Below are 27,647 nucleotides of genomic sequence, written 5' to 3' on the forward strand. Positions count from 1 at the left end.
TAAATAAAATATGTATCTTGTGTTATTACTCACCATTATTAAAAATATATATATTATGTCTTGGGTAGACCTATTTGGTGTGGTGACCTAACAGGTGGGTGTCGGTGGGAAAAAGAGATGAGATATATGTGTTGTAGGCAAAACTCTCGCAATTTACCATGAATAAGTTTACTATTAAAACAATTTAAAGTGGTGCATCCATTTAGAAAATGAATTAGAGACAGATATCAGGAAGAGCAACTCGCTCTCTTCCCGTTTACCTCGCTCTCTTCCTGTTTACCTCGCTCTCTTCCTGTTTACCTCGCTCTATTCCTGTTTACCTCGCTCTCTTCCTGTTTACCGTAACAACAAGCAACGGACAAAACCCAACCGACGCAGCAAACGTTCTCATTCAACCAGATTTCATCCAGTATTTCACCGGATGCCTGATGCTGATGCTGCCACTGTTCTGATTTTGGAATTACTTCTTTCTTAATTTGAGCTTCAGTATCATTCTGATTGGACTGTCCAATGTATGCCCCTGATTGATCAGTTGTTCCTGACCTGCATTAAATTTAAGACTTAATTCTGGCCACAAAGACCTTGCAACAAGAGTCAATTATAGCACAGCCACATTAACAAACATCTTTACCACCATTGTTGGTGCACTTTATGATATTTTCTATGCCGGTATGCTCGAGAACAACATCCCCTCTAAAGCCATAAATCAAACCTCGCTGCCTGGCTGCTTCAAACCCTTCCCGAATTGCGGAATAGTGCTTGGCTGCACAGAGGTTGCTGTCAATAACACAGAGACTTGACACGCAGGGTCATCTGTACAGCCAGTACAAAGGGCGGACCACACTGAAGGCCTTGATTGGTGTGGAGTCATTACCTTCACCAGTGACCTGTAAGGTGGGAGTGCCTCAGACAAGGCAATAGCAGCTGATTGTGGACGTCAACGGACAGTTCACTCAGGAGGAAGCAAAGAATAACCGACTAATCTCCTGTGCACGGATCCATGTGGAGCGTTCTATCCAGAGACCTAAACTGTATAACATTTTTCAACACATGCCACACCAGTTCAGAAAAACATCAACAGTATACTGAAAGTATGAGTGTCTTACAAGCCTGCAAACACCCATTCTCCATTAAATTGAATGATTGTCAATGCGTTTTGAAAATAAATGTGGATGACTGTATGCTGTATGGGTGTCAAACCCTGTCCCTAGAGAGCTACTGCGCTTCACGTTTTAGGTTTCTCCCTTTTCTTTTTTTGTATTTACTTGTTCCTTTCATGAAAATGCCTATTCATTACATTGTACGCACATTGATGAATTCAATTCACAATTACAATACATTTAAACATTTACATGAAGGAAAAGGAGCAGAAGAAGAAAACAATTTGTCTGCCCCCCTTAAATACCTGCTCATTATCAATCAGGTACAGCTTGTACAGGGTTGGATAATGAGCACATCAATGGAATCAGATTGATCAGTGTTAGAGAAGGGAGAAAATATAACATGCAGAGTTGGACACCAATAAACTTACCTACTATATGTGTACATTTGGACCTACCTGGAAATGGTACGCTGACATGAATCCAAGTCGGTTGAGATAAATCTAAAGGAATTTCTGTCTACTGAAAAAAAATCCTGTTACTGATTTTCGCCAGTGTGTTCCGTGGCAAACATCCACTCATTCATTCATTCATCTTCAACCGCTTGTCCCTGTCGGGGTTGCGGGGGGCTGGACCCGATCCCAGCTGACATCGGGCGTGAGGCGGGGTCCACCCTGGACAGGACTCCAGTCTATCGCAGGGCACATAGAGACAAACAGAGAGAGACAACCATTCACACCTACGGGCAATTTAGAGTCATCAATTAACCTGACACGCACATGTCTTTTTGGATTGTGGGAGGAAAACCGGAGAAAACCAACTCAGACACGGGGAGAAAACATGCAAACTCCACACAGAAAGGCCCCAGCCGGGTTGCGAACCGGGAACCTTCTACATTCTATACAGAATACATTTTTACTGTTGATATTAATAAACATTTGAATTGTCAAAATACATAATGTTGTTGTTCTGTAAAAAGTAAGTTTTTCCCACAGTTGCTGAAATGTCATTTATCCTAACAGCATTAGACACAAGCTTTGAAAAAGTAATGTTGCTCTACCTCTCGCTCCTGATGTCATCTGCGAGATCTGCTCCTGACGGACAACCGAGCAGAGTCCGATTGCTTATGAACTCTGATCAAGCTGTGAAACTAGGCGGCGTAAAAGTGAGTGTTGTAGGTCTGGTGTGGTGGTAGGCAGCAGATGTCATTAGGAGCACACAGAGAGGACTCTGGGAGCAGACAGGAACAGCAGAGGTAGGTAAAGATACAAGACTGGGGATGGGAATCGAGAACCAGTAAAAAAATTGGAATCTGAACTGAATTGTATGCTCCTGAGGTGATCAATTCTCTTTTATCAATGGTGTGTTTTTCCTGATGGTTCATTGCAAAACAATGACATCAAACTGATGTAGACACACTACTGGAAACTTGCAAAAAGAAGGAGTCATGGCGTAGGGGAAGAAATAACCCAATGTGTGGCGTTTTATTGGCGCCACACAGGCAAGAACAGATTTCTTTCTTTGGAAAACCTAAATTTAAAAATAAAGCTCTACAAATACTTTGTCATTTCATCTACGCGATATTAAGACCCAGATGATAAAACAGTTGCATAGACGATGAAAAACCTGCATAGGCCTGCTTTTTTTCCACACAACAAAATCATTGAGGAATCAATAAGTGAGTTGATAGAGAATCTGACCAATCACAATCAATAACAGCATACTGTAACAATAAAACAATTCCCATCCCTATACGTGACTTGCACAGATCATCAAATGCAGCTTCAATAGTGCAAGTGTAGATAAAATGTACATACTATTTATAAGTTATTAATTCATCTCTGTACAAACATTTAGAACCACAAATCATTAAAGAACCTGTCATTGCTCTGACATTGAACTATATGTGACGGTTGACTAAACGCTGTGACAGAACATTTGGAAGGAGACACTCTTTTTAAAATGTCTCCCGAGTGTCGATGTTAATAGCCCATGATGGGTCTTTAAGCATGGGAAGAATGACAAGGTCCACAGGAGTCCATACAATTAGGTGACAGCTGTTAGTTCAAGTCAGATATAGGTTGCCCTGGATTTGATGCCAATAGTCGTGTGCCGTTTTTAGTGTCAGGGTATCAGTCTCTTCGTCCAAATCAAGAAAAAAATTCCCTACTGCTGCCTGTCAGATAGTCTTTGTTCTTGCTGACCACAGACATTTCACTTCACCGACACTACCCCATCTGGAGACCCACCGAGCAGGCCACTGTCGGAAAGGAACAATCCCCTCTCCTGGATAACGACACCAGAGCTCTCTGTGTACTGGTGCTTTGCCCTTGACACAGGGAGAATTCCCCAATCACATGCATCGGAAAAGAAGAAGAAAACAAAACTTATATTAGTCACCAAACCTGCTGATGTTGACCAATGTTCTATTAAGTGTATTCTTAGGAACAAAGATGCTGTCAATTTAAAGAATCCCCCAATACCCAAAACTTACTTTCAAACCTTGTTTGAGGTTGTACTGGCCAAGCAGTGTTTTAAAAAAGGAAGGAGGGTAGGACTTCTGCTTCACTGCTGACAAGACCAGACCAAAGTTGCTTGCTAGCTAGCCCCTCAAATGTCTTGACAGGGAGAGTCTAGATTTAATGTCAAGTAAAGAGTTTTAGAAATGCAAATACTTCAGTTCCTTTCGAGCCAATTAAGTTTTAGTAAGGTGGTCACAGTGTATACAAAATAACATCTCATTTTGTTAAAAATGCAAGCTCGACAGATAATTTTAAAGGAAAACTTCAAACTTACATCTTTAGCCTAGCATTTAAATATCTTTGCAATGTTCTCGGCTGCACTTATAATTTATCATGTTTGACTGACATTTACCTTCTCATTGTTTTATTTACTGCTTTTATCAGTTTATTTCTGCTCTCTGGTGTGAAAAGTGCCGCACACATTTAGGTAATTATTATTATAATACCACAAAATGTCAGGCAAATAATTCAAACTGAATGACTCACCTTGTGTTGTGGATGGTACCATCTCAGACACTCTCTTTGCTGCTATCTGGTCGGTGCTCGATGTCTTCGCCCTCTTCCAGACACACTCAAGAATGGTGCAAGACACAGTTTTCATAACCCAAATGAGCACTGCTGCCATATGGAGGCACTTGTCCCGACCGACTGGGCACTGGCAGCTGCTGTACTTCACTGTCTGTCCCTCAACATAAACCCAATGAACACAACTTTGCTCCTCACACTAACTCATCTCAAAGATACTAAGGTTAGCCTAACAATACTAGGGGCTGGCAGATTTATGTCAACTTTCCTTACTTTACTTAAACCACAAAACATGACCTAAGATACATTTTCAGTTTCATCTTCATTATCTTTAAGTTCAACGTTTTAGCAGTCCTTTAGGCAGTGGCGGAATAAGGTGGTCATGGGCCCCTAGGCTATTGTTTGGGCCCCCCACATTATTAATCATGCTCTATCATAAAAACCCTGCAAGATCAGAAGAAGCGTCTGCAACCTTAAAAAATCCTGTCAATTTAGAAATTCTAGTAGATGTTGGTCCCGCTGTCATTGTGCTTTTCTCTTATCATATTTACTTTCTGACATTTTGCCGCTATACTGTCTAGTAACAGTGACAGACGTAACATTTGACAACAAAACTGACCTTATGAACCCGACCACTGATTTGGTAAATGTGTCACATATCTATCTATCTATCAGTGACTTAATTTTTTTAAATGTTTCTAAGGGCCCCAATAGGTTATGTAATAATAATAATTAAAAATAAATAAAATAAAAATTAATACGTTTTTTCCCCAGTGTAGTGAATTAAAATTGTTTTAAATAGTCTGGCCAATCCAGGGGCCCTGCACACCAGGGGCCCCTAGGCTGCAGCCTACACCAGCCTGTGCATTAATCCGCCTCTGCCTGTAGGGTTGGTTAACATAGATGACAACTATTTTACGGCTAATTTACTTTGTTTTGATGTTCGACGGAGCATTTGGCCTCGGAAGTAGTATTTTGAAAGGGTGTTAACAGCCGAATAGGTTCACTGCGTCGAACCGAAACACTGAAAAACAAAAAACAAATACAAAAAAAAAGAAAAAAAAAAAGAACCAATAACCTAGAAGAAATACATCAGATTTTAACTTCTGTCAGTGTGTATCTGATGTTATTTCGAAATGTTTGTCTGCAATGTTATTTGTGATACAAACTTGGCCTCAAAACATTTCCAACGGCGGACGTTTATTTTGAAATGTGCTCACCGGAAATGACCGCGTCTATTCTTCTTCTTCTTCGCGTAATCTGCCAGAGAACGCCGGCCGGGTTTAGCCAAGTTAGCAGGAACAAGTGTCTGAAATCGCCCTGTCCTTAAAAATGTCTCACCCAATTCCGTCTGACAAGCCTTCAAACCCCGGGAACCCCCGCGTCTTCTTCGACGTGGACATCGGCGGTGAAAACGGTCGGTACAGTCTGAAATTAAACGTCACTTAACAGCTTTTTAAAGGGGATAGTTCAACCGTCAATGCTAGCCGCTTTAGCTTAGCACAACCCCGGTTCGCTTTGGTGACTTGTAGAAACTGACTATTTATACTAGAAGCTTCTGGAAGAGTTACACGTTATAAGCAAGGCGGTCTGTAAAACATTAAAATGCACAACTCGCTGTTGTTTAATGTGAGCTAGCTTCAGAGTCAGACGGGCTAAAGGGTGATTTAGAGAGCCTGTGTGAACCACGTGTGGTTGTGTTGTCTACAATGACTCGTAATTTATCCAGACAGCGTTCATTGTATCAGCTGGTCCTTTATAAGCATTGTGTTGGCAACCAAATGTGTGTTTTCCACTTCTGTTTTAAATTATTTCTTGTTTGTTTGTATTAAATTCTGAATGAATTTAAATTTTGAATACCAAAATACAACAATACATTTATACTTTTTTCGGATTAGATTAAATAAATATGAAATAAATTATAATATATGTATATGTATATAATAGGAATATTAAATAATGATTGTATTTTGTAAGCTATTTAGAAATTTTAAGAGTTGGAAAATTAATAAATAAATGTGTGCATGACAGGAAGTTGTTAACTAACAATGGAGAAGGGATTACATAAGTGTATACTTCTTCCCACTCGGTTTCGTTATATTAATGCTTTTTAATTGTGTAATATTATTGTTTGTATGACCTTCTTTGTTCTTTTTAACGAGTTTGAAATCAAATGTATAGCAAATCAAATGTTAGCCCAGGTAGTTTCAGTATAACGTTATAAATAGCCACATAGATTAAATAAATATGCAATAAATTATAATATACATATTTTATTGGAATATTTCATAGGGGAAAAAATTATATTTTGTAAGATCTATTTTAAATCTAAAAAGTGTGATTGAGTTGGAAAATAAATAAGTAAATGTTTGTATGACAGGAAGTTGTTAACTAACACTGAATTATGGAGAAGGGATTACATAAGTGTATACTTCTTCCCACTCTGTTTCGTAATATTATAATAATATTATGTCTGTTTGACCTTTTCTGTTTGAAATAAGATTTAAAGCAAATCAAATGTAGTTTCAGTATAACGTTATAAATAGCCACAGCCCACGATAACAAATCAAAACACCCCAGATGCGTTATATGTTCTGTAGCCTGCGGGAGCTATTTTGTAATACTTCCTGATCCCTCCTGCTCCACTAAGGTTTTACTTTAGTAAACAACAATAACGATTATTCTCTGTTGAATGTATGCGGTAACTTGGTCCAGGCTACAGTGTAGGTTGTTAAATCGATCACAACCTGTGACTTAACTTGTTTTTTTGTTTATTTCTGTCCGCAGGTGGCCGGATAGTTCTGGAGCTGTTTGCTGATATCACCCCTAAAACTGCGGAGAACTTCCGGGCCCTGTGCACTGGAGAGAAAGGCACCGGCAAATCCACTGGGAAACCGCTGCACTTCAAAGGATGCCCATTCCACAGAAGTAAATAGCCTCCACGTCTGGATGTGATGTGATATTTCAGTTGGGAAGAACACCTTGAACTTTTATCGTACACACAGATGCACATACATGTAGAAGTAGCTTAAAAGACATCTGATACAGTAAGCCACTTGGGTTATCTGTAGGTTGTTACATGCTGAACTACTGAAGGTGTCAGTTCACCAAAGTCCACGACCTAAGTAAAACTGCATGCCTGCACCATAGACTGGGTATTATAAAATTAAAAGGTACTTATTCTATTAACAGTCACGACACAGTAGAGTGTTTAAAATGCAAACTAACCAAAGTTTAACAGGATAATTGAGCCTTAAGCGGTTTTTTTTTGTTTTTAAATGATGGAGCCTGAAGCACATTCGGTCTGATTTATCTGAAAAGTAATTTGGCTGTGAATTTGTTTTTGACAGTCATCAAGAAGTTCATGATCCAAGGAGGTGACTTTTCCAACCATAATGGCACCGGGGGCGAGAGCATCTACGGGGAGAAGTTTGAGGATGAAAACTTCCATTACAAGGTAAACTATTTAACAGCATCCAGGTCTACTGCTAGAATATTTTAAAAGGGGTTTAAACTATTGCTCAGTTTCTCCATTCATCAGTGACACTATGTTTAGCTATATTAAGGAGACCAGGGCATCATGACTTTAAAATTAAAGGTCAGACTATTCTACACATATCATACAATGAACACATGCCTGTCATGTCCCAGTGACTCATTTCTCTAAGGAACACTGGAATCTCTGTGGCAATATCTCCATTTCTCTCTGCTATCCCTCCATTGTGATCATCTAAATAGGCAAAAAGACATACACATTCAAACTCTTGTTTCTGAATAAGAAATAAACCAACATCCCTATCTGCGTAGTTGGTTGCTGATCTGTGTGTTACTAGTGGCATGTTTTGTCCGCTGTAATAATTAATATTGTGAATAACTATTTACCTCTCCATGTAGCATGACAAACCGGGCCTGCTAAGCATGGCCAACGCCGGGCCAGACACCAATGGATCCCAGTTCTTCATCACTACTGTCCCAACTCCGCACTTAGATGGCAAGCACGTAGTCTTCGGACAGGTGTTAAAAGGGATGGGAGTGGTAAAACTGCTGGAGTCCATTGACACTGAGGAGGACGCCCCTGTAAAGGTAAATATTTTCAGTTAAAATGAGGAGACTTTAATTTAAAAAGTAATACTGTTTTACAGTTTAGAAAGCATCTTAAAGAGAAATAATCCCCCAATAACAGTTAAAATCCATAAAGCCCACCTCCTAAGCATGAATTGTTTGAAAGTGTGTTACTTGACATGACACTCATAGAACATTCATTTGTGTTTCTGTCTAAAACCTCTGCCGATGTTTACCTTTGCAGCCGTGTGCCATAGCAGACTGTGGTGAGCACAAGGACGGGGACAGCTGGGGTGCTGCATCAAGTGATGGGTCAGGGGACATGCACCCAGACTTCCCCGAGGACTCTGACATCGATTTTAAAGATGTAAGTATCGGTGAGGTCTTTGATCTTCAAGGAAACGGACAAACTTCGGCAGATAGAATCAGACCGCTCCAAGGGACACTCTGGCTTCTTGGGAAATGTTTCTTGTCTTATCCAAAAATCAGAGAACATCAAGATCCAGGACATGTTGAGCATAGCAGACACTGAAAGTATGGTTAAACGTCTACTAAACAAATTGGAGGGCTTGTTCACAGAATGAGGGATGGATTTTAACCGACAATTTGAGTGTGCTCACTTTCGATTTGAACTCAAAACAAAGTGGTTTAGATGCGACTAAACGTTTTGTTTACAACCTGTCTGATGCGGTTTCTTGTTGTTCACTTTCAGGTTGATAAAGTTCTGTCTGTCGCTGAGGACGTGAAGAATATTGGAAACAGCCTTTTTAAGAATCAAGAGTGGAAAGCTGCAGTCACCAAATATGGCAAAGCCCTCAGGTAATATACTGCGTTACAGTGCGCGGGGCTTACTTTCAGTCATAATTATAAATGATCTCAGATAATGAAAAATAAATTACAGTGCCCGTGTTCATGATATTCTGTTTCAGGCTTTGGGTACACAGGCAGTACTCGTTGGTAGTAGGATTAATGCATTGTTCTTTAAACAGATTTGGGTAACCACACTAATTTTCAGCACTAGTTCTGTTAAATGCAGTATACAGTACAGTACGGTCACACTTGTATACAAACATACATTCATATAGAAAGAATGGATCTGGAGGAAAAGTGTGCAAAAAACAGGTTGTGACAGATCAGTCAAGCAACCATGTTGGTGATTACACTGGAGCAGTTTGTTGCCCATTCACAAACAATGCACGTTTGTATGTGTATGTTTCCTCTGCAGGTACTTGGAGGTGAGCGGAGAGCTGCTGGAGGAGGAGGCGCAGCAGAAGCTGGAGCCCACAGCCCTCAGCTGCTTCCTCAACACGGCAGCGTGTAATCTGAAGATGCAGCTGTGGCAGGATGCTCTCGATAGCTGCAATGAGGTACATTTTGTGTGTGGGGGTTGTGTGTCATGGGACTTTTTCTTAAAGGCAATTTCCCAAAATGGTAAACTTTTTGTTTTGAGTTACTAGTAAATGTATCTTGTACTCACATTCGCTTCCAAGAAATGAGCAATAATGCAACACCACCTGAATCAATAGTAGAGGAAATATATACGAGATGATCTAATTTAATTTCTGTTATTTTTTGTGTTACAGGCTCTAGAGCTGGACGCAGGGAATACGAAGGCACTTTTCCGGAGGGCCCAGGCCTGGCAAGGGTTAAAGGAAAACAGCAAAGCCATGGTAACGTCCACACAAGCGCCTCTCTTTCAATTGAAAAACACAAAGCCTTTTGTATGAGATACTGTACAGCACACTTCAAAATGTACATACTTATTATTAATAATAATAACGTGGACGTAGGAGAAATCACTCGTGTATTGTTGTCGAGCAGACCATAATAACCGTACTTGTTTGTTTCATTGTTACATGTCCTAGTTTCTACAAGATCAGTCCCAGACACATTGATTTTGGAGACGTTTAGTATTTGGGGCAGTTTGAGGTCGTTTGACTCACCAAATTGTTTATTGCACTTTTCAGATTGATCTGAAGAAAGCTCAGGGAATAGCTCCAGAAGACAAAGGTGGGTAATTTGATCCGCAACATTTTCTGTTTGTTCAGCCTTCACCCCTGCCGAGAATATTGATTCTCTTCTTCTCCCCCATTTGCATTTTTTAGTCCATTTATTTGAACATTTTATGCATATTCGCATGTATTATTCAAACTTAGCATTCAAGCTCATGAAGAAAAATAGTCCAGGGCGGCAGGAAAACATCACGTTGTTTTATGTTTGTTGTTCCTCTTTTAATTGAACCTCATTTAGGGAAATGAGCAAACCCAAACACATTCATCCAGACCTATTCATCAAGCATTATATTCTTAAGAATATACGACAAATATGGCCACATTAACTCTGTAAACTGTGCTGATTTTATAAATCAACAAAAGCCAGCACTGCTGCGATGATAAAACTCCCTCTGCTACCAGTGGGGGAAGTCTGATCTTCACTGACCTTAAAGGATATTGCTGTATCAGTTTCTGTCTTGACATGATTAATATATTCATGGCCACATGCTTATCTAGTAGAGTCGGGAAATCGTTTCTACTTTCATATCATCCGATTATGCCTATTCAAGACCGCAAGTAGGTGATCTGATCACCAGGAGGTTGGCTCGGTGTTTGAAATAATCCAACCATAAAGCTTTCTGCAAATAATAGCCTACAGTTAAAGATCTTTGAATTTACATTTGTAAAAGTGTGAACATTTGATTCAGAATGTTTTAACATTGTTAAAAGCAACGTCTCCTCCACTCAAACGGCTTTCTTTCTAAAAGTCTGTGCTTGGGGCAACAACACTACAGCATCATGTTCCATTCAACGTTATCTTATCGGTAATATCACGAGCCAAGTCATATCCATAATGTTAACGACTTCTATGGATCACAGAGAAAACTTTTGGTTATGCAAATGTGGAATCCACAGAAAGCAGACAGCAAATTCACTCCTCACTTGTGCTAATTGTGGCATGTTGATCCACCAGAAACATCTCTCAATGTACAGTAGGGCAATGATATTAGAGATTATTTTTTTAAACATCTAACTTCAGATAGTAAAGGGAAAATTTGCAGAATTTTCAATATCAATGCATCATGAGCAGGTCATGCAGATAAGGGGCGCTCCCTCCCTCCATGCTGCCAATGCACAGCGCTTCCTACTCACCCTCCGGCAAAAGTCTGCCAGATGATGGAGGTTGAGTGGGGAAGCTCCATGTCAGTTAAAATGACCATAATATCAGCTATTTATTGGTTGCCGTTACCTAGAAACTTTTATAGCTATTGGTTCATTTGTTAGAGGAACCATTTACATGAAGCCCATCCTCCCAATATCTAAAAGCTGAGTGTACTCTGAAGGATCAGGCTTTCTGCAAATCCGGGGCTCTTCTCTGCTTTTTGATAGTGTTGCATCGGTGGATCGGCTTCTAGCCGGGAGATAAGAGCTATAATATATATCATCGCGCTTCAGGCTGCAGGTTATCTTTTAAGTGATATTGACAGAGTGCAGAAAACCACAATGCAGCGAAGTTGACACATAGGCATCAGAAAAACGTTTGAAATCTCAGCACTCAAGGGGAAACATACACACAATTGCACTGGAATCATTGATTTTACTCGTTGAGCTAATTCAAAGTGTTTTTCTTTCACAGCCATCAGCAACGAGATGAAGAGGGTCCAGCTTAAAATCCAGCAGGAGAAGGAGAAAGAAAAGAAAATCTATGCCAAAATGTTTGCGTGAACATTTCCCCGTAATGATCACACGAGTTTGTTACAGTACGTTTAACAATATTTGAAGTAATGTGGGAAGCTGTACTCGGATAAGGAGTCTGTGACCGGGTCATTTCATATCTTGTCAGGCACCTCTTCTCATCGTCTGTGTTGTTTTAAGGGAATAACCGTTGTAAGCTTCGACCTGTCTTAATTCTGACGAGTGTCTTCACTGTAATGAATAGTTTGAGTGTTAGTCTGATGCATGACCCCCCACTGCTCTAAAACCGCGCGAACACTTAACACTGGTCCTCGTTCTGAAGTTTTGAAGTAGTTAAGCAAAGTTGTGTACGTCGTATTGTTTCATGGTAGAGATTTTGATACTGTGCCCTCGGTCAAATACAGTACGTCCGTTTTATTTATATGGTTCTCTTTATACGATCTAACTTCTTTTTTTTTTTTTTTACAGAAGTCAAAACAAAAAGAGTAACAGTCAAGAGTTCTTTATTCATTGCTGTTCTATTTTCATTCGATGATTTTATGTACAATACTGTGCAGATGAAATGCTGTCCAAATATACCTGAAATAAACCTTAATTTGAGAACAGCCGCTTTGCATCTTCGATTACAGAACATTGTGAATTAAATACGGTCAGTCTTGCAGTTGATTATGTACTTTTAAAACAAAACAAAAATAAGAACCACTTTAAAACTATTATTTATACCTACCTTATGCTATAATGCCCATATTTTGGATTTTATGGCAACTGCAAACTGTGCTAAATAGTTTTTATAAGGTCCTGTATTTTGTATGGGTTTCACAGCCTCTGCAACATCTTCAAGTTAAGAATTCACTGTATAAATTAAGAATTCATTTCTAGAACAAAATGCAGTTTTTATTTCTAATATCCATTTTGCTAATTACATTTTTATACCTTCAAAAACACCTATGTAGTTATCTTATGTTCCGTACTCAGGCACATTTGCCGTTGCTGGCAACGTCTGCAAACATAAATGATATTTTACAGTTTTTCTGTAGAGAAAAAAAAAAGTTTAAAAAAAAACAAAAACCCAAGATGTTTACATTCCATTGTAGGCTGGTCCTCCGCCTCCTTCGGGCACCACCCAGTTGATGTTTTGGCTGGGGTCCTTGATATCACAGGTCTTACAGTGGACACAGTTCTGAGCGTTTATCTGCAATCTCATCCCCTCTCCTGTTTCCAGGGGAACATACTCGTACACACCTGAGGGGGGAGGGTTGGTGGAGAGAAAAAGTAAACTAGTTAGAAAACAGACACACTGAAACAAAAGAGGTTAAACATTTCCATTAATTTCATGCTTCACGCTCACTTCTGATTAGGATTGTTTTTTCTAAAGAGATGAACAAGGAACATCAGTGCTAATTATAAGGAATGGAACGGTTAACCAATGCAGCCGTTGACAGTCATTGCTTGTTGTAGGATAGCTTATTGATAAACTGGTGGGACACAAATAGCTCAGGAGCATAAATGAGTCCAAACTTTTGTCACAACAACTTGCCAGCTCCTTGAATGATGTAGGCATTTGTTAAAAAGGATGGAGACTGAACTTTGATATTAAACACAGTCTGATCTTAGCTTAAACATTTCTGTGAACACTTCATAGTGCCATGAATAATAAGTTCACACTTTGGAAGAAATCATACTCCTTCAGTCGCTAAATAGTTTTACAGAAAGCCAGAATTAAGTTGGAGATATGATCAGATCCAGCCTGGATTCAGATCCATCCAGGGTTCTTTGCTGCATGTCATCCCCTCTCTCCTCTCACTTCCCTGCCTGTGTACTCTCCAAAAAGGTCTTAAATCTTGTTAAATTTACAAAAACACAACAAAAGACATCAATTTCCATAGGTTACAAGTTCTACAGGATCCTTTGGACATATTTCATGGACAGAATGCACAAAAGTAATTAAGAACGTACAGGTTATGTGTATCTTCCAGAGTCCGCCGTGCTGCACTATGTTTCTATAGTGGCCCTGAACGGACAAACCAAACACTGGTTCTTTATAAGACCATTTGCATTTTTGCATCAGCCACCGTAGTTTCCCTACACGCTTGGCCCACAGGAGAAGTTTTAGATGTTTGCGATCTGCAACCTCACCACTAGATGCCACTAAAACCTACACCATAGCACTTTCACATGCACTGCAGTATTAATGTGGCTTAATCACATCTGCCTACAAAGTAGATTAGTGAGTCTGCTGGTGACTATAAATAGGCTTAATTAGGTCAGGGTTGAAAGACAGTAGACTGCTCCTCAAGACTCTGAAGGGAACGTTTTTTTTTGCTATAACAGGTTTTAGCTGTCACAATTGCCCGTTGGATGCATGAACACACATTTTTGGAAAAATAGTTAATGCCAGCCAACAATGCTGAGCCCATATGCAATTATAAAAATGATTAACCTTCCTCACCCAAAGCTGCAGCGCCTAGAGTTTCTAAAGGAACAACTAATGCAACCTATTTCTGTAGCAAACTTCTTACACGTTAGAGCTGAAGTCGTTAATTTTCTGTAAAAAACAAAACATGTTTGCTGAAACTATGTTTTCTGACACCACACTGAGACAGACAATCTGTGAAAAAGTCATGTATCTTTCCCTCCATCTGCTGTTCCTGTCTGCTCCCAGAGCCCTCTCTGTGTGCTCCTAATAGTATCTGCAATTTTGTTCACCACGCCTGAAGAAAAAAACCAGTCAGAGCAGAGGTGTCAGTGACTGTTTGTGAACTGTGAAACTAGGCGGTGCTGATCAAGCGTGACCGTTAAGCTGTGAGATGGAAGAGTTTGTGACCAAGTCGAAACAAAAACCAAGCACCGACGCCAAACAGCCGACCGGTTGAACAAACTCTCATTTTACTGCCAGTAAAGATGTGTTTTTGAAAACACTATGTGAGAGATACGCAGTACAGTAACAGAATATCGAGGCCTAGTTCCACAGTTTGATCGGAGGTCATAAGCAGTTATTGACACTATGTTAGAGACTCCTCTGCTCTGATTGGTTGTCAGTCAGGCGCAGTGGATCTAGCAAATGACATTAGGCACAGACAGAGAGAGGTAGAGATACATTTCTATTTCACACATTCTGTTTAATTATGCTGCCGGGATATTGTGACAGTCACAGCAAATATGGAAAAGAAAACAAAACAAACATACTTTAAACAGTAAGTTACCAACTTCAGACTTTTATGAACACAGCTGTTTGGGTTCAGTCATTTCAGAAGAGAGAGAGGTATTGCACTGTTTTCTCTTCCTTACTAATCGAATCATTCAACACACAACCTAACTGAAATATTCAAAACCCATGTGGTCTGTGTTTAAGGGCTTCACAATTAATCTAATATTAATCGCGACCACGATTTTGACTTCCTACGATTAAATAAACATGATCAACTGCAATATTAATGGTTAAAATGTGTTCTCTTTTGTGAGGAGCGCACCCTGCCGCGACAGCCTGTGGAAAACTTTACTGAATTGCGACTGTTGTCCAGAGCAGGGAAGCAAGACCAAAAACAAGTGTGTGGAGCAGAAGCGCTAGTCCATTTTGGGTAGAATTTTACTTATATTTAGCTCTGAGGAGAACTGTGAAGTCTTATTTTGAATTAAAGATTTGTGCCTCAGCAGGCATGTAGCTCACAAGGAAGTGAGAGCAGTGCTCTGTTTATTTAAATGTGGAAGTGCAAAACAAATATCTTGTACCTAAAATCAATCAATAAACATGATTGTTTTCCTTTTTCGTGCCTTCATTGGATAGTAGATAGACAGAAAAGCTGTGAGAGTGGATAGCACACAGCAAAGGGCCTTGAGTCAGAGCGATCTCAATATGATTATAAAGAAGAGTCATTATACTTTTTTCCATGCAGCCCTACTGTGTTTCAAAGTCCTGATTCACTTGGAACTTTGATATATTGGTGTCAGACTTTCCAATAAAACAGAGACCTGAAGTTTAGTATGTGGCAAAGATTAACCATTATTTGCACCCTGATAAACTGTGTGTGGGATGTTGTTCAGAGGTCACCATGGTGTTACCTGCAGGGCAGAAGCGTTGCTCAGGCCCGTCGTATATTGCCAAGTTCCTTTCGACTGGAACGCTGTCATTCTTTAAGGTCAGATGGGGGGGCTGGTCCCCCTCGTGGTTGGTGCCACTCAGGGCCACAGAGGAGAGCAGGTCAAAGCTTATCTTGCCATCTGGCTTGGGGTAATCGATCGGCGTACACTCTTTAGCCGGCTTTAGCTGGTGTGCATCGAGGCCTGAGACAGATACAGAAGGTTACGAAATGTTGATTTTCTCTGCTGAGATAACTTGACCTCATACTGTACATGACATAAAGACAAACCGTTGGCTTTGTGCTGTGCTGCGAACCCCACTGAAAAACACGTGCTAGTACACGTGCACACACTCGTGCTCGTACATGTGCAAACGGGCTCTACAAAAGCCCACCTCTCTCAGACGGGCCGTTGACGGCCAGCTGGCCGCAGTTATGCGCGGAGCGGTTACACTCACACTGGTCAAGCGCACTAGGCTTGACCCGAAAAACCTGTTTTGGCCCGGTGCGGAAGGACAGTGTGAGTGCGCCCTTAAGTGAATTCAGGTTCTTTGCACTGATGTTTTAGAAAATAAAAAAACACACGTCAGAATTCTTCATTACAACTCTATCAAACAGCAGCTTTCTAGGAGCATGATAATAACTTTGGTTTGCATTTGGATGTTCTTTGTTCCTACTGTTAGGCTACAGTAGCGACAATCAAAACAAATGACAATGATACCCACCACAGTGTTTGAGTGTCCACGGCTCTTTTCCTCTGAACATCCAGTAGAAAATTCCAGTGTAGACCATGCCGCCGTATAGGCCAAAGTAATTGTGGAAGGACGGCCGGATGTTTCTTACTGCGTAGAGTTCTTTCCACACCCACGAACTCTTCAAGGCCTCAGTGTACTCGGGTATATGGAGTCCTGGGAGGTTTTAAGTAAATCAAACAGAAACTGAAGGGTTCCTATTTCATTTATGCTTTGCTGCACATTTGTAGCACAAAAAAATCGATTAATTCCGACCTTGCCAATTCTACATTGGAGAATATGGAGGCTAAAAGTCTCTATTGGCAAAAATATTTGCTATAAAAACATTTCAGTCAGAAAGTAGACTTTTCTTCAAATAGTAGTTTTCCTTCTCTGGTAAAACACTCTGCTGTTACACTTTCAACGTCATTTGGTACATTTGAATCATTATAATGCATCTACCTCAATAAAGCTGCAGTGGTGGAAGACTATTCAGGTGGATCGCTTCAAAACTGCCACATAAGACCAAAACTATCTGTACAGGACAATGCCACTACTGCAATGGAAGTCATGTGTGTGAACTAACCCTATAACAATTGAATAATTGTCGTTTTTCTTTTCCCTGAATTTTGTATGTTAAAAGTTTATTCTTATTTTGTTCTTGTGCTACAGAGAATTGACAAAATTATTAAGAAATATTTGAATCATTACACAGATAAGTTGGTGTTCATACAGACAATTACAAAATGAAATACAAGGACTTTGAAGTACTTTTCAAGCCCGGTTTATTCCATGTTCAAGGATTTCACTCTGAGCTAATAATTGATTTTCAAATAGCCTAAACTTTTTATTAATTCAGAGCAGTTATTAAAATGTGCTTTTCAAAAAATGGTGAATCACCACAATCACAAGAGGTCCTTGAGTATACAGAAATAATGTGCACACAAATTGGCCTATTGTTTAGTACTAGTAGTAAAAAGGGGGATTTTCAAGGTATTCTAGTCCCTTCCAGACCCCCCCTCCAAAAAAAATAAATAAATCTGGGCACTTCAAGCACCTTGTTTGAACCCTGAAGTCACCACTGTGCTGCACGGATGAATCACATATAATTGTGTTATGATTCTTAAAACTGTGCCTAGAGACATTTTCATTGACGCTGCAGTTTTTTTTATTGATATACCTGCAAGAATGTGTCCCCTTTGGACCTCTATTGTTTTCTCAGATAGCTTTGAAAAGCCATTTTAAAAAGAGTTTATTGCTTGACCCTTTATTGCAGATAAATGTTGTTACCTGACAATCTGTTACAATAACCCCGCTTTGTTGCAGTGTTTGTTACTTCAGAGTTAATATAATTCCCCCCATGTCGACACCCTGTATAGCATACTTTGGGAATTAATGTCCTGACGAAGTTATTCAAAGTAATGACCCACCGTGGAGTGCCTGGTATGAAATATAAACAGCAACTGTTGCTACTTTTGGGACTATTAAATGTTGTACCTGTCGTTTCTGAATCCGGGTTCTCTGCTGTGACTTTGGGGAAAATGACCTCAGCTGCCAGCATGCCACTCTTCATAGCAGTGTGAGTGCCTTTGATCTTTGGGACGTTCATGAAGCCAGGGCTGCAGCCCATCAGCAGCCCCCCAGGGAAAGTCAGCTTTGGGATGGACTGGAGAGGAAGAAGAGAAAGTTCATGTCCATTTTTTTCTTTCTTGCATTAAACTTTGAGCTGCATTTCGAGAATTTGGCCGCTGTTCAATGTGTGAGCAAACATAGCATTAGTATGTCCAAAGTTCTACAGGATATTATCAGCCATAGAGCAATTATCCCATGTGAAATCATAAACGCAAACATCTGCAAATGTTTATCAGCAAACATGTATTTTCTAAGATTAAAACTCCATGGCCAGGACTAGGTGGAGAGGTTATATCTCCACACTGGCCTGTGAACGCCTCGGGAACCCCGTAGTTAGAGCTGGTTAATGTGGCCCGCTGCTGCCCCCGTGACCCAATCCTGGATAAGCGGTTGAAGATGAGTGAGCGAGTAAAACTCCATGGCTCATGGATTTAGGATAATAAATGTGCCTGGATTTATATTTAGTCATCCATTTCCTGCGGCATTTCCAGGTCGCAGCAGAAGCGGGTTGATCAAGGCCCAGACGTTTCTTCCTCCAAGCCTCTTCTGTCCGAGGTGTTCAAAGTATCAGGCGAGATACATAAAATCTCAAGTCTGGACTTGTCTGGAAAACCTCCACTGGGAGGGATCCAGCAGATGCACCAACTACCTCAACTGACCTTTACTCGAATCAACTGTTATTTTTGCCATGGTGTCATATAATATAATAACATTATACCGCAAAAACTTGCCTTCATCCATAACTAATAACACTTTTTAAATAATGGTACATCATTAACCCAGGTCTGCAACAAATGTGCAATGTTTTTTGTCATTAGTGGAGAAAATATGATAATCTAAATCATATTTGTAATCTAAAATCTTTGCTCAATAACTGTGGTATTGCATATCCGATAGATCAAATGATGCCATCTGTCCTTGCCTTAAAACTTTCACTATTAAAGTAGTTACACTATTACAGTAATTGCAAAATGTTGACTGAGTATCAGTATCAGCAGAGATTAGTGAGACTAAACCAACTGCTTCAAAGCCTCACAGAAACATTTGATGTGTAGAGTGAAAAAAACAAACACACAGTTATGTATCAGTGGCAGTGAGAACTTTTTCATACACTGATTTAATTAGTAGCAAGCTGAACAGAAGATAAGATTCTAATTAGGCATACATTCAAATGATCCCTGTAGAGAAATTGGCTGGTTGAATGGAGTCATGCCCAACAGTTTTCCCCTGTATTACATAAATATAAACCGCAAACACATTTCATAGTTCCTCCCGCGACATAGTTTCACTCACAAAATCCAATCTTCTGGTATTTAGATTAACTCAGTTATAGCATTCAAGGAAGTTAACAACAGGCATGTTTAATGAAAATATGTTGTGTAGACACATACCTGTAATCCTCCCTCGTTCAGTGCCCTGGCTCCATATGCAATCCTACTGCCTCCCTCCAGGGTGGGAGCTACGGAGGGATGATGTTTCCAGCGCTGGAACTCCCTGAAGGGACTCAGGTAAGGGTTGGAGTAGTCGAGACCAATCTGGAGTGGGAAAAACATTGCTAGTTGAAAGTGGAAACAGGTAGATTTCATTGTTTCCACTTTCATTGTGACTGACCGTCAGCTCTCATACAGCCCTGCACTGTGTGCTAGGACAGGATGATACGGGCGCGGTTGATTTTTGTAAAATAAACAACAGGCTCGGTTTTATGTTGTTCTAATCGGAGCATAGTGTTGTTTTCAGTGAATGTAATAAAAAAGGCCGCAACTTCAAAGCACACACATTTTTTGCAGTAATACTACAAAAATTATTATCTATTTCCACTATACATTCCAATATAAAGAATAAATTGTTATCATTTTTTTATCTGCAGGATCAATGATATACAGTAATAATGTAAAACTGCCCAAGGCTCGACTGCAGTATTCATTCAGAAGCTGTGGTTGTTTACTGCCTGCATGGCATTCAGCCTTCACATCCGTGTCTATTATTTTCAGAATGTGTAGAAAGCCACTTAATTATGAACCTTTATTTATACAGGTAAAATCTCATTGAGACCCAGGGTCTCATTTGCAGGAGAGACGTGTTCAGGTAGGCAGCAGCAAAACACAAAGTTACAGACTAACTGAACATGCAGGAGACACAACACAGAACACAAACGGTAAAATAATACCACTAATACCACTTACCACAAAGCCCAACGCCACCAGTGGCTCTCCTTCGTTCAGGTGATACAGGAAGGATCCTCCATATGTGTTCCTGTTCAGGGGCCAGCCCACAGAATGCTCCACTCTGCCTGGCCTCCACTTTTTCTCATCAATCGTCCACAGCTAAAAACAAACAAACAGAGAAGACAGAAGTTATCAACAAGCAAAGAATTCCTTTAAATCTATCCGCTCATATTTTCCAAATGACACAAACTATGTTCGGCTTTACTGTCAAAGGGATGAGCATGCCTTTCTGCTCCTATTTTTTTTTTAGTGTGACTGAAAATAAATCATGAATTCACATCAGGTTGCGTACACAGTTTTACATTAGCACATGCCCCAGGATCTACTCCAGTCCTCTGTGAGCTAATTAGGGCGGTGTGGCAAAATGTTGGCATGAAAGCAAAACTGATTGCATTAATGTAAAGACAGAAAGGCAAACCTATGACCAAAAGTAGTTTTCTCATGCTTAACTCGCTCAGTTTTTAAGTATATCTCAATTCTCAGTGACTTCAAAAATAAAAGTGCTATTAACAGATACAATTATACTGGTAGCTCTGTGCTTTTTCACTTTAAAACAGACACACTGTACGGCTGTAATGCTTTTTCTTGTGTAAAGAGGCTTGTAGCTGCCTTATTTTTGTATTTTGCAAGTTTGTAATACAATTTAATATTTAGTGTAAAGTATACTTTGAAATATACCTTTTATCCTGAAATTCCACAGTAAAAAGTACTCTAAATATTATGCAATTTATCTTATTTACATATTGATTCAGTATTTGGGCCTGGTTGTGTAACACTTTCTTCTGAAAACTGAAATCCAAAAATATTTCCGAAGCAATTTAATGTTTTATTTCACGTGGTGTGTTGGTGTAAAGTGAATAACCCAGCTCCTCTCTGCAGGTAAGAGATTTATACTGCAAATGAATGACAGTCAAGTGTCTACCCTTCATGTCAGCTCGCTCTGAGCAGTTTCAATGCATTTACCATAAATGACATAATAATACTTTTTATTATCATTATGGCTGAGATTTATATAGTGTTTTTCTCAGTGCTCGAGGCGCTTTACAGAGTCCATATTCTATTCATTCACACAGATATACATGGTGGTGGTAAACTGCGTAGTAGTCACAGCTGCCCTGGGGCACCTCCTCAACCATACGGCAGTCATACACATTCACACGAGGCAAGGTGGGTGAAGTGTCTTGCCCAAGGACACAACGACCATGATACAAGTAGGGCAGGGATTCGAACCGCCGACCCTTCAGACATTGGCTGACTCGCTCTAGCAACAGAGCCACAGTTGCCCCCAATACAGGCGCACAACAAATATACGGACGACTGGATTGATTACGGAGAAGCGGATAAAGGCTCACTTGACTGCAGTGGGCGTTTGTAGTGTTGCCGAAGGACTTGACTTTCATTTTGCAAACCTCACATATTGAATGAGTCATGTCCTCCCTGGAGGTTTAAAACTTAAAGTGTGCCCAAACACTTGCCTTCAATTACTGCTGGACTGACAGTGACTGACTAACCAGTAGCTTGTGCGCATGGTGAGACGGGAAAAAGAGGTTGTTAAAATCGATTTGTGGAATTTATAAATTGAATCTTAGATTAGAATCCTGATTTTTTTTACATGAATAGATTCTTTTGCCCACCTCTATTGAATCCCCAGTGAATCCCCAACCCCTTTTATCGATCTCCACAGGATAGACTTATTTCATAAGGCATGATCAAGGTTCCCACTCTTTCAAATACACTTGAAAATACAGGACAGTGCTGAGTCACAAATGGACATATAATTTGACCAGTAAACTAAGGATTGAAACATTTACCTCCCTTGCTGTTCTGGAAAATATAGACTTGACATAGAAAATATTGTGCAACCCTGTTCCACTCCACAGATTGACTAACATGGGGGCTGAAATGAAAAGGGAACATTACGCTCTGCATCTGGTAAACCCTCTGAAGTGTCATATACCACGCAGCTTATCCTACCAACAAGTTGAGTTCCAATCAAAATACCCAACTACACGTTTATGTAGGCAATCTGAGGGGCTAAAATACAATTATCCATTTCCAGCACAACATGGACTATTACAGATTATTTAGACATTTTCCAAAAATAGAGGAAAATCAATTTCCAGGACGCTTGGGAACCCTGAACCATGGTTCATCAGTCAAATCGCATTAAGGGGAAACCAAATTTGGTTTGCAAACAGAGTGACCAGCTTGCAGGCGGTGCATGTTATTTACCTCCTTCAGGCCAATGGCGTAGGTCTGGGGTTCACAGTTCTCCCGCAGGTTGAATTGCTTGTAAAGCTGCTTGGCCAGGTGGCCATGACAGCCCTCTCCAAACAACGTGACTTTAGCATGGAGCTCCATTCCTCTCTCAAAAACATCCTGGGGCAAGAGAAGGACAGTGGTAGGAATAGTTGCATTAGTAAGGTCACAATTTTCCATTGTTTTTTATGTTGAGGAAAACAACATTGGGTAAAATAAGATACAATGAAAAAACATTACTGGGAAAAAAACCTAAAATCCTACCTTCTCAGATTCAAAGATTAATGGATTTTTCAATACTCAATGGGTCAAAGCAAGAGCTTGTATTCTTGTTTGTTTTGCCTTTGTATCCTTTCAAAAGGGCCTAATGTTTCCAAGCTAGTCATCTTCATATTGTAAAGAAGGACCGACATTATAATGATTATGACAACATGAAGTGGGGACAGAGGGACCGGAGCTGGACTGTATCATTAGATGTGTTTTACTGCACAATACCTTCGGTGAGCCGTCTTTGGCGATTCCTACATCATTGGTGGCAATTCCTTTCACACTTCCATCTTCATGAAACAAAACCTTGAGAAGTAATACAGATAAACGGTTAACACTTGAAGCTGTAAACAAGACTGAACAAGCACAAACAAGGGCGCTGATTATAGCATTTTTGGTTTAGCAATCCACGTCCACTGATATAGGCAAACCTATAATCAGCCAATAATAATTGAGACAATAAAATGATTAGGCAGTAAACAATGACAAATGCAAGTTTAGGTGTGTCTATTAACGACTGTTGTCTAAAATCTCACCAGGCCTTGCAAAAAAGACCAGTTGCACCTAAGATACTGTTTTTCATGGACAAATGATCCGCGCAGCCTTATTCATTCTACCCAACTACAGCACATTTTAAGAAAAACAAACAGAAAAGAAAGACAGAAGAAAAATAAGGTATTTGTATTGCATGAAAACTGTCACACAGTACATCAAAGAAACGAAAAGAAGGTCTAACCTCAGATGCAGCATAACCGGGGTATAGCTCCACTCCAAGCTCCTCAGCCTGCTCCCCCAGCCAACGCACAAAGTTCCCCAGTCTCACAATGTAGTTACCATGGTTCCTCATGGGCAAACCTACAGACAGTGATGATAAAAAAAACTCAAACCCACACACTAATACAATACCGAGGGGTAATCTTTTCACATTTTTGTCTATACAGTTTGCTTAACAGCAAGTGTAGCAGCCCCTATGATTATATTCCGACTGTGCCTTTGAAGAATATTACATCAATCTCTTTGGTTTATTTATTTAGGTATTATGTCTTCTCACTCCAAACACCACTTAACTTATTTCTCCAAATCTTCTACACTCTTATCCGTTTCCTCTTTTCTCCCAGCAGTAACATAAATGATTACAAATGTCTTTCTGATCTTTGGTATCTATAACACACCCTCTCTGTAGGGCAGAAGCTGTGAACGCCCTGCCAGACTAAGTGTGTGGCTTACAAAGGGAGAGAGAACTACACCATTTCTTCTTCATATAGTACAGGCTTTTACCTGGTAAAATGGGTACAGGGATTCTGTGTTTCTCTGTTAAAATGCTGAACACATCTTCAGTCACTGGAGTGTTCATGGGTGCCTAAGGTGAGAGCACAACATATATGGTTAAAATGTTGACTTGTGTTACCAATTCCGACCTATACACCAAATTTACAAAGGAAGAACTGTTAAGAAGACACTCACCCCTCGCTCCTTCCAATCAGGAAAGAGTTCATTAAGGGCAGTCGGCTCCAGACAGGCCCCTGACAGGGTGTGTGCTCCAATCTGAGAGGCCTTCTCCACAAGGCACACCCGCAGTTCCTTCTCATGTTCATTGGCCAGCTGCTTCAGACGGATGGCTGCTGAGAGACCAGCAGGGCCCCCACCTACTATCACCACATCTGCCTCATCCGCAAACCTCTCCATTTCGATCCCTTGGAAACGACCATAAGAAAGAGATATTGAGGGATGGAAGAGGCACTGCATTCTGATTCAGTTTGCAACATTCAAACAGGGAAGGAGTGGCACACCTGGCAAAGTCTTGCACCGAAACTGGCAAGATTAGTGAGGGTTTTATTTGCAGTGGAGCCACCCGAACTAACAGCAACATATGTGAATTTCAAAGTTGAAATCATTGGGCTTATTCACATTGGGCCTCTTGCATGAAACATTAATGCACAGTTTTGATGAAACAATTTTTGGTATTCATCGGTAATTGCTTCCTAAGGCTTGTTTTTAGGTAAGATCAAAAATAAAGAGTGCTCTGGACCACACTTAAGCCGATAAGAACAAAATCCTTGCGCTTTGTGCCTTTAAATATTAAAAACGATGATGATAAAGCAAATTACAATGAAATTAGACCAATATGCCTGCATGCTTACTCAGTAGTGGAGCCCACTCTCGATACACTTAAAGCAAGGCTGATGGCATGCGCTCTTATACACCTGAAAAAGGGTGTAAAGTAATCTGCTGTTGTGCACAATATACATCATGGTATGCACCATCCAGCCACAGCCACCTGAAGACATGGGTGATGGTTTCCCGTGGACATGACTATAGATGAGGAGGTTGAATCCCGACAATGAGTCAATTACCTTTTTTAACATCTAAGCGGATCACTTTTGTTACACTGTGAAATCACAGATGTCTACTTCTTAAGGCAGAAAACAATTTGACAGCATTTATTTGATAAATGTTTTTTTATTTCTTGTTTTGTGCATTCAATTTAAACATCAAATACGATTCGTCAACATACTCAGGAGGGTAAGAAGAGATTGCGGTCAGCGCACTTTTCATTTATCCCACAAAGGATTTTGTTATTTACCTCTTATTGCTCTGCCAAAGAACAGATATATGAGAAAAATAGCAAAACATTTATGCACAATGCAGCCCGAATGCTTTTTTACTATGTGAACCAGGCATGTTACAGATTTCACAAGACAAAAAGTCTCATTGGTTTAGAAGCTTGGATCAATCCTGTCAAACCTTTTTGTCACTGCATATTGACCCTGCCATTTCTCTTACTCTGGATATCATAAAAATACTATGGGCCACAATTTAAAATGTAGGAAATTATCAAAGGAATGGTGTGATGCAAGGTATATTTTCAAAATACTATCAATGTCAAGCATGTCTAACTGGCTTACATAACTTTATTGAAGGCATGTGATAAAGCAAAAGTGCCCTGTAAGCTTTATTGTGTAGGAAAAGTTATACTCTTATACATACAGTATAACCTGAAACTTGGTAGGTGAAGACTTGGATACTCTTATGGAGTGTCAGCTTCATGTCACAAGTATGGACAAAACAAGAATTAGACTTGTGACGGACACTACAGTAGAGAGTGTAAACATGGTCAATGATAGACTATGTTGTTAAGACATGACACAATGCTGATGAATCTACGAAAAGAACAATCCTCTCACAGGTGTCAGTGGATGTCTTTCCTCCCTAACATTAGGGTACATTTAAAGCAGCGCAGTAACTTACCTTCCCATCTTGAATCTTTATCTCGGGAATGGATAGTGTAGTGTGTTGTTATGCGGGGTGTTGACACAGAGGAGCACGCCCTTCTGTTTAGTGTTGTGTACAGCTGAGGTACGGCATACTCCTTCTGTACCGTCTTCAGCGCCCTGATACACCTGTGGGCTGCAAGAGAAAGAACAGCTCCCAGTCAAAACTAGCTGAAACTGGAGGTCATGTGGCTGTATACTATAGATAGTGTGCTCGATCTGGATGACAAACTAATGATCTAAATTGAAATAATGACAAATAAATACAGTAATTACATGTTTAGACAGGGGACACAATATAGTGAGGGGGGTTCTGAAAACATAACACCTCAACGAACACAATACACAGCTATAAAGCTATAATGGTAGCTAATATGGGTGAAATGGCAAACAGCTGGAACACAGGTTGCAGCAGTAGCAGCACCATGGAGGCACTGAGGCTGAATTCAAAGTCCAATGCTTACAATACACATCCTTTGAATACAATTTCAACACTACTTTATTCATTAATAACACCATTTACTTTCTAAAAAGCGTGTATTGGATGTATTACACAGGGCAAGGACACTGTTCACTTGACCTAGATACATTAGGTGAACTTTCACCTACATTCTAGCTTGATGCTAACATAAACTAGCGTACTGAAACGTCTCGTTAGCATTTGTAGAAAGACAAAGTTTTGTTTATATGAAATAAAATAAGCTGTAGAAAGTATGTATTAGGTAGCAACATCTAACAACAGTCAGTTAAAAGTTAGTAACGTTAGCTTGGTCCAAGAACATGTGAGCTAACTAGCCATTCGCTAACGTACCTTTACTTGAATATCTGCCAGCCGGAAACATTATATCGCCAGCTTATCTTGTCTTTAAATCAGTCGAAGGTGAAGGTGAAGTGGTGCCGTCCAGTCACTTCGCTGTCAGTCAGTATACAGCTTTGTGTAACCCACCCGCTTGGCAAACAAATGTTGTAGCCGAGACAGCGTTACAAAATAACGTCTCATAACACAGGACGTGAGAGAGCGTCCAAAGCTGCGCTGCTGCGAAGGAGTGGTAACTGCGCGAGTGTAGATGTCTACATTCCACTCCGTGTCCGAGTGGTGGTGAATCTGAGCCGGCGACGTGTAGATATCAGTCCTCTGTATGGAGTCACCCCAGGCCACAACCAGTATCGTTGACACATGTATTTTATAATTGTTTACATTCTACTTCCCTTTTGTAACATCATAATTGAGTGTGGTAATGTAATTCTGTGTTTTGAACATGAGACATATACTATTGAATTTGATCT

At 40.1% G+C, this 27,647-nt stretch overlaps 2 protein-coding genes across 3 annotated transcripts; one reads left to right on the plus strand and one right to left on the minus strand.

Moving 5' to 3' along the window:
• The first annotated feature begins 5,423 nt into the window (after positions 1 to 5,423).
• Positions 5,424 to 12,468, plus strand: ppid (peptidylprolyl isomerase D). Of its 2 annotated transcripts, XM_083915364.1 has the most exons (11): positions 5,424 to 5,564; positions 6,935 to 7,075; positions 7,498 to 7,604; positions 8,042 to 8,230; positions 8,454 to 8,576; positions 8,922 to 9,028; positions 9,435 to 9,576; positions 9,793 to 9,879; positions 10,177 to 10,219; positions 11,840 to 11,963; positions 12,367 to 12,468. In XM_083915364.1, exons 1-10 carry the CDS (start codon positions 5,480 to 5,482, stop codon positions 11,926 to 11,928), a joined length of 1,113 nt encoding a protein of 370 aa, XP_083771490.1. In that variant the 5' UTR covers positions 5,424 to 5,479; the 3' UTR covers positions 11,929 to 11,963; positions 12,367 to 12,468. The 2 variants fall into 2 exon arrangements, with proteins under 2 accessions (XP_083771490.1, XP_083771489.1); XM_083915363.1 differs by lacking the exon at positions 12,367 to 12,468 and having other exon boundaries at positions 11,840 to 12,275.
• On the minus strand, positions 12,385 to 27,349 carry etfdh (electron transfer flavoprotein dehydrogenase). The gene is made up of 13 exons (XM_083915362.1): positions 27,172 to 27,349; positions 26,338 to 26,496; positions 24,553 to 24,782; positions 24,367 to 24,448; positions 23,825 to 23,943; positions 23,317 to 23,394; positions 22,795 to 22,941; positions 20,521 to 20,661; positions 19,729 to 19,872; positions 18,203 to 18,371; positions 16,700 to 16,882; positions 15,958 to 16,179; positions 12,385 to 13,140 (listed from the first exon to the last, which is right to left on the minus strand). Exons 1-13 carry the CDS (start codon positions 27,200 to 27,202, stop codon positions 12,977 to 12,979), a joined length of 1,869 nt encoding a protein of 622 aa, XP_083771488.1. The 5' UTR covers positions 27,203 to 27,349; the 3' UTR covers positions 12,385 to 12,976.
• Between the last annotated feature and the right edge of the window lie 298 nt (positions 27,350 to 27,647).

The sequence above is a fragment of the Echiichthys vipera genome, assembly GCF_963691815.1.
Source record: "Echiichthys vipera genome assembly, chromosome: 6".
NCBI classification, from domain to species: Eukaryota; Metazoa; Chordata; class Actinopteri; order Perciformes; family Trachinidae; genus Echiichthys; species Echiichthys vipera.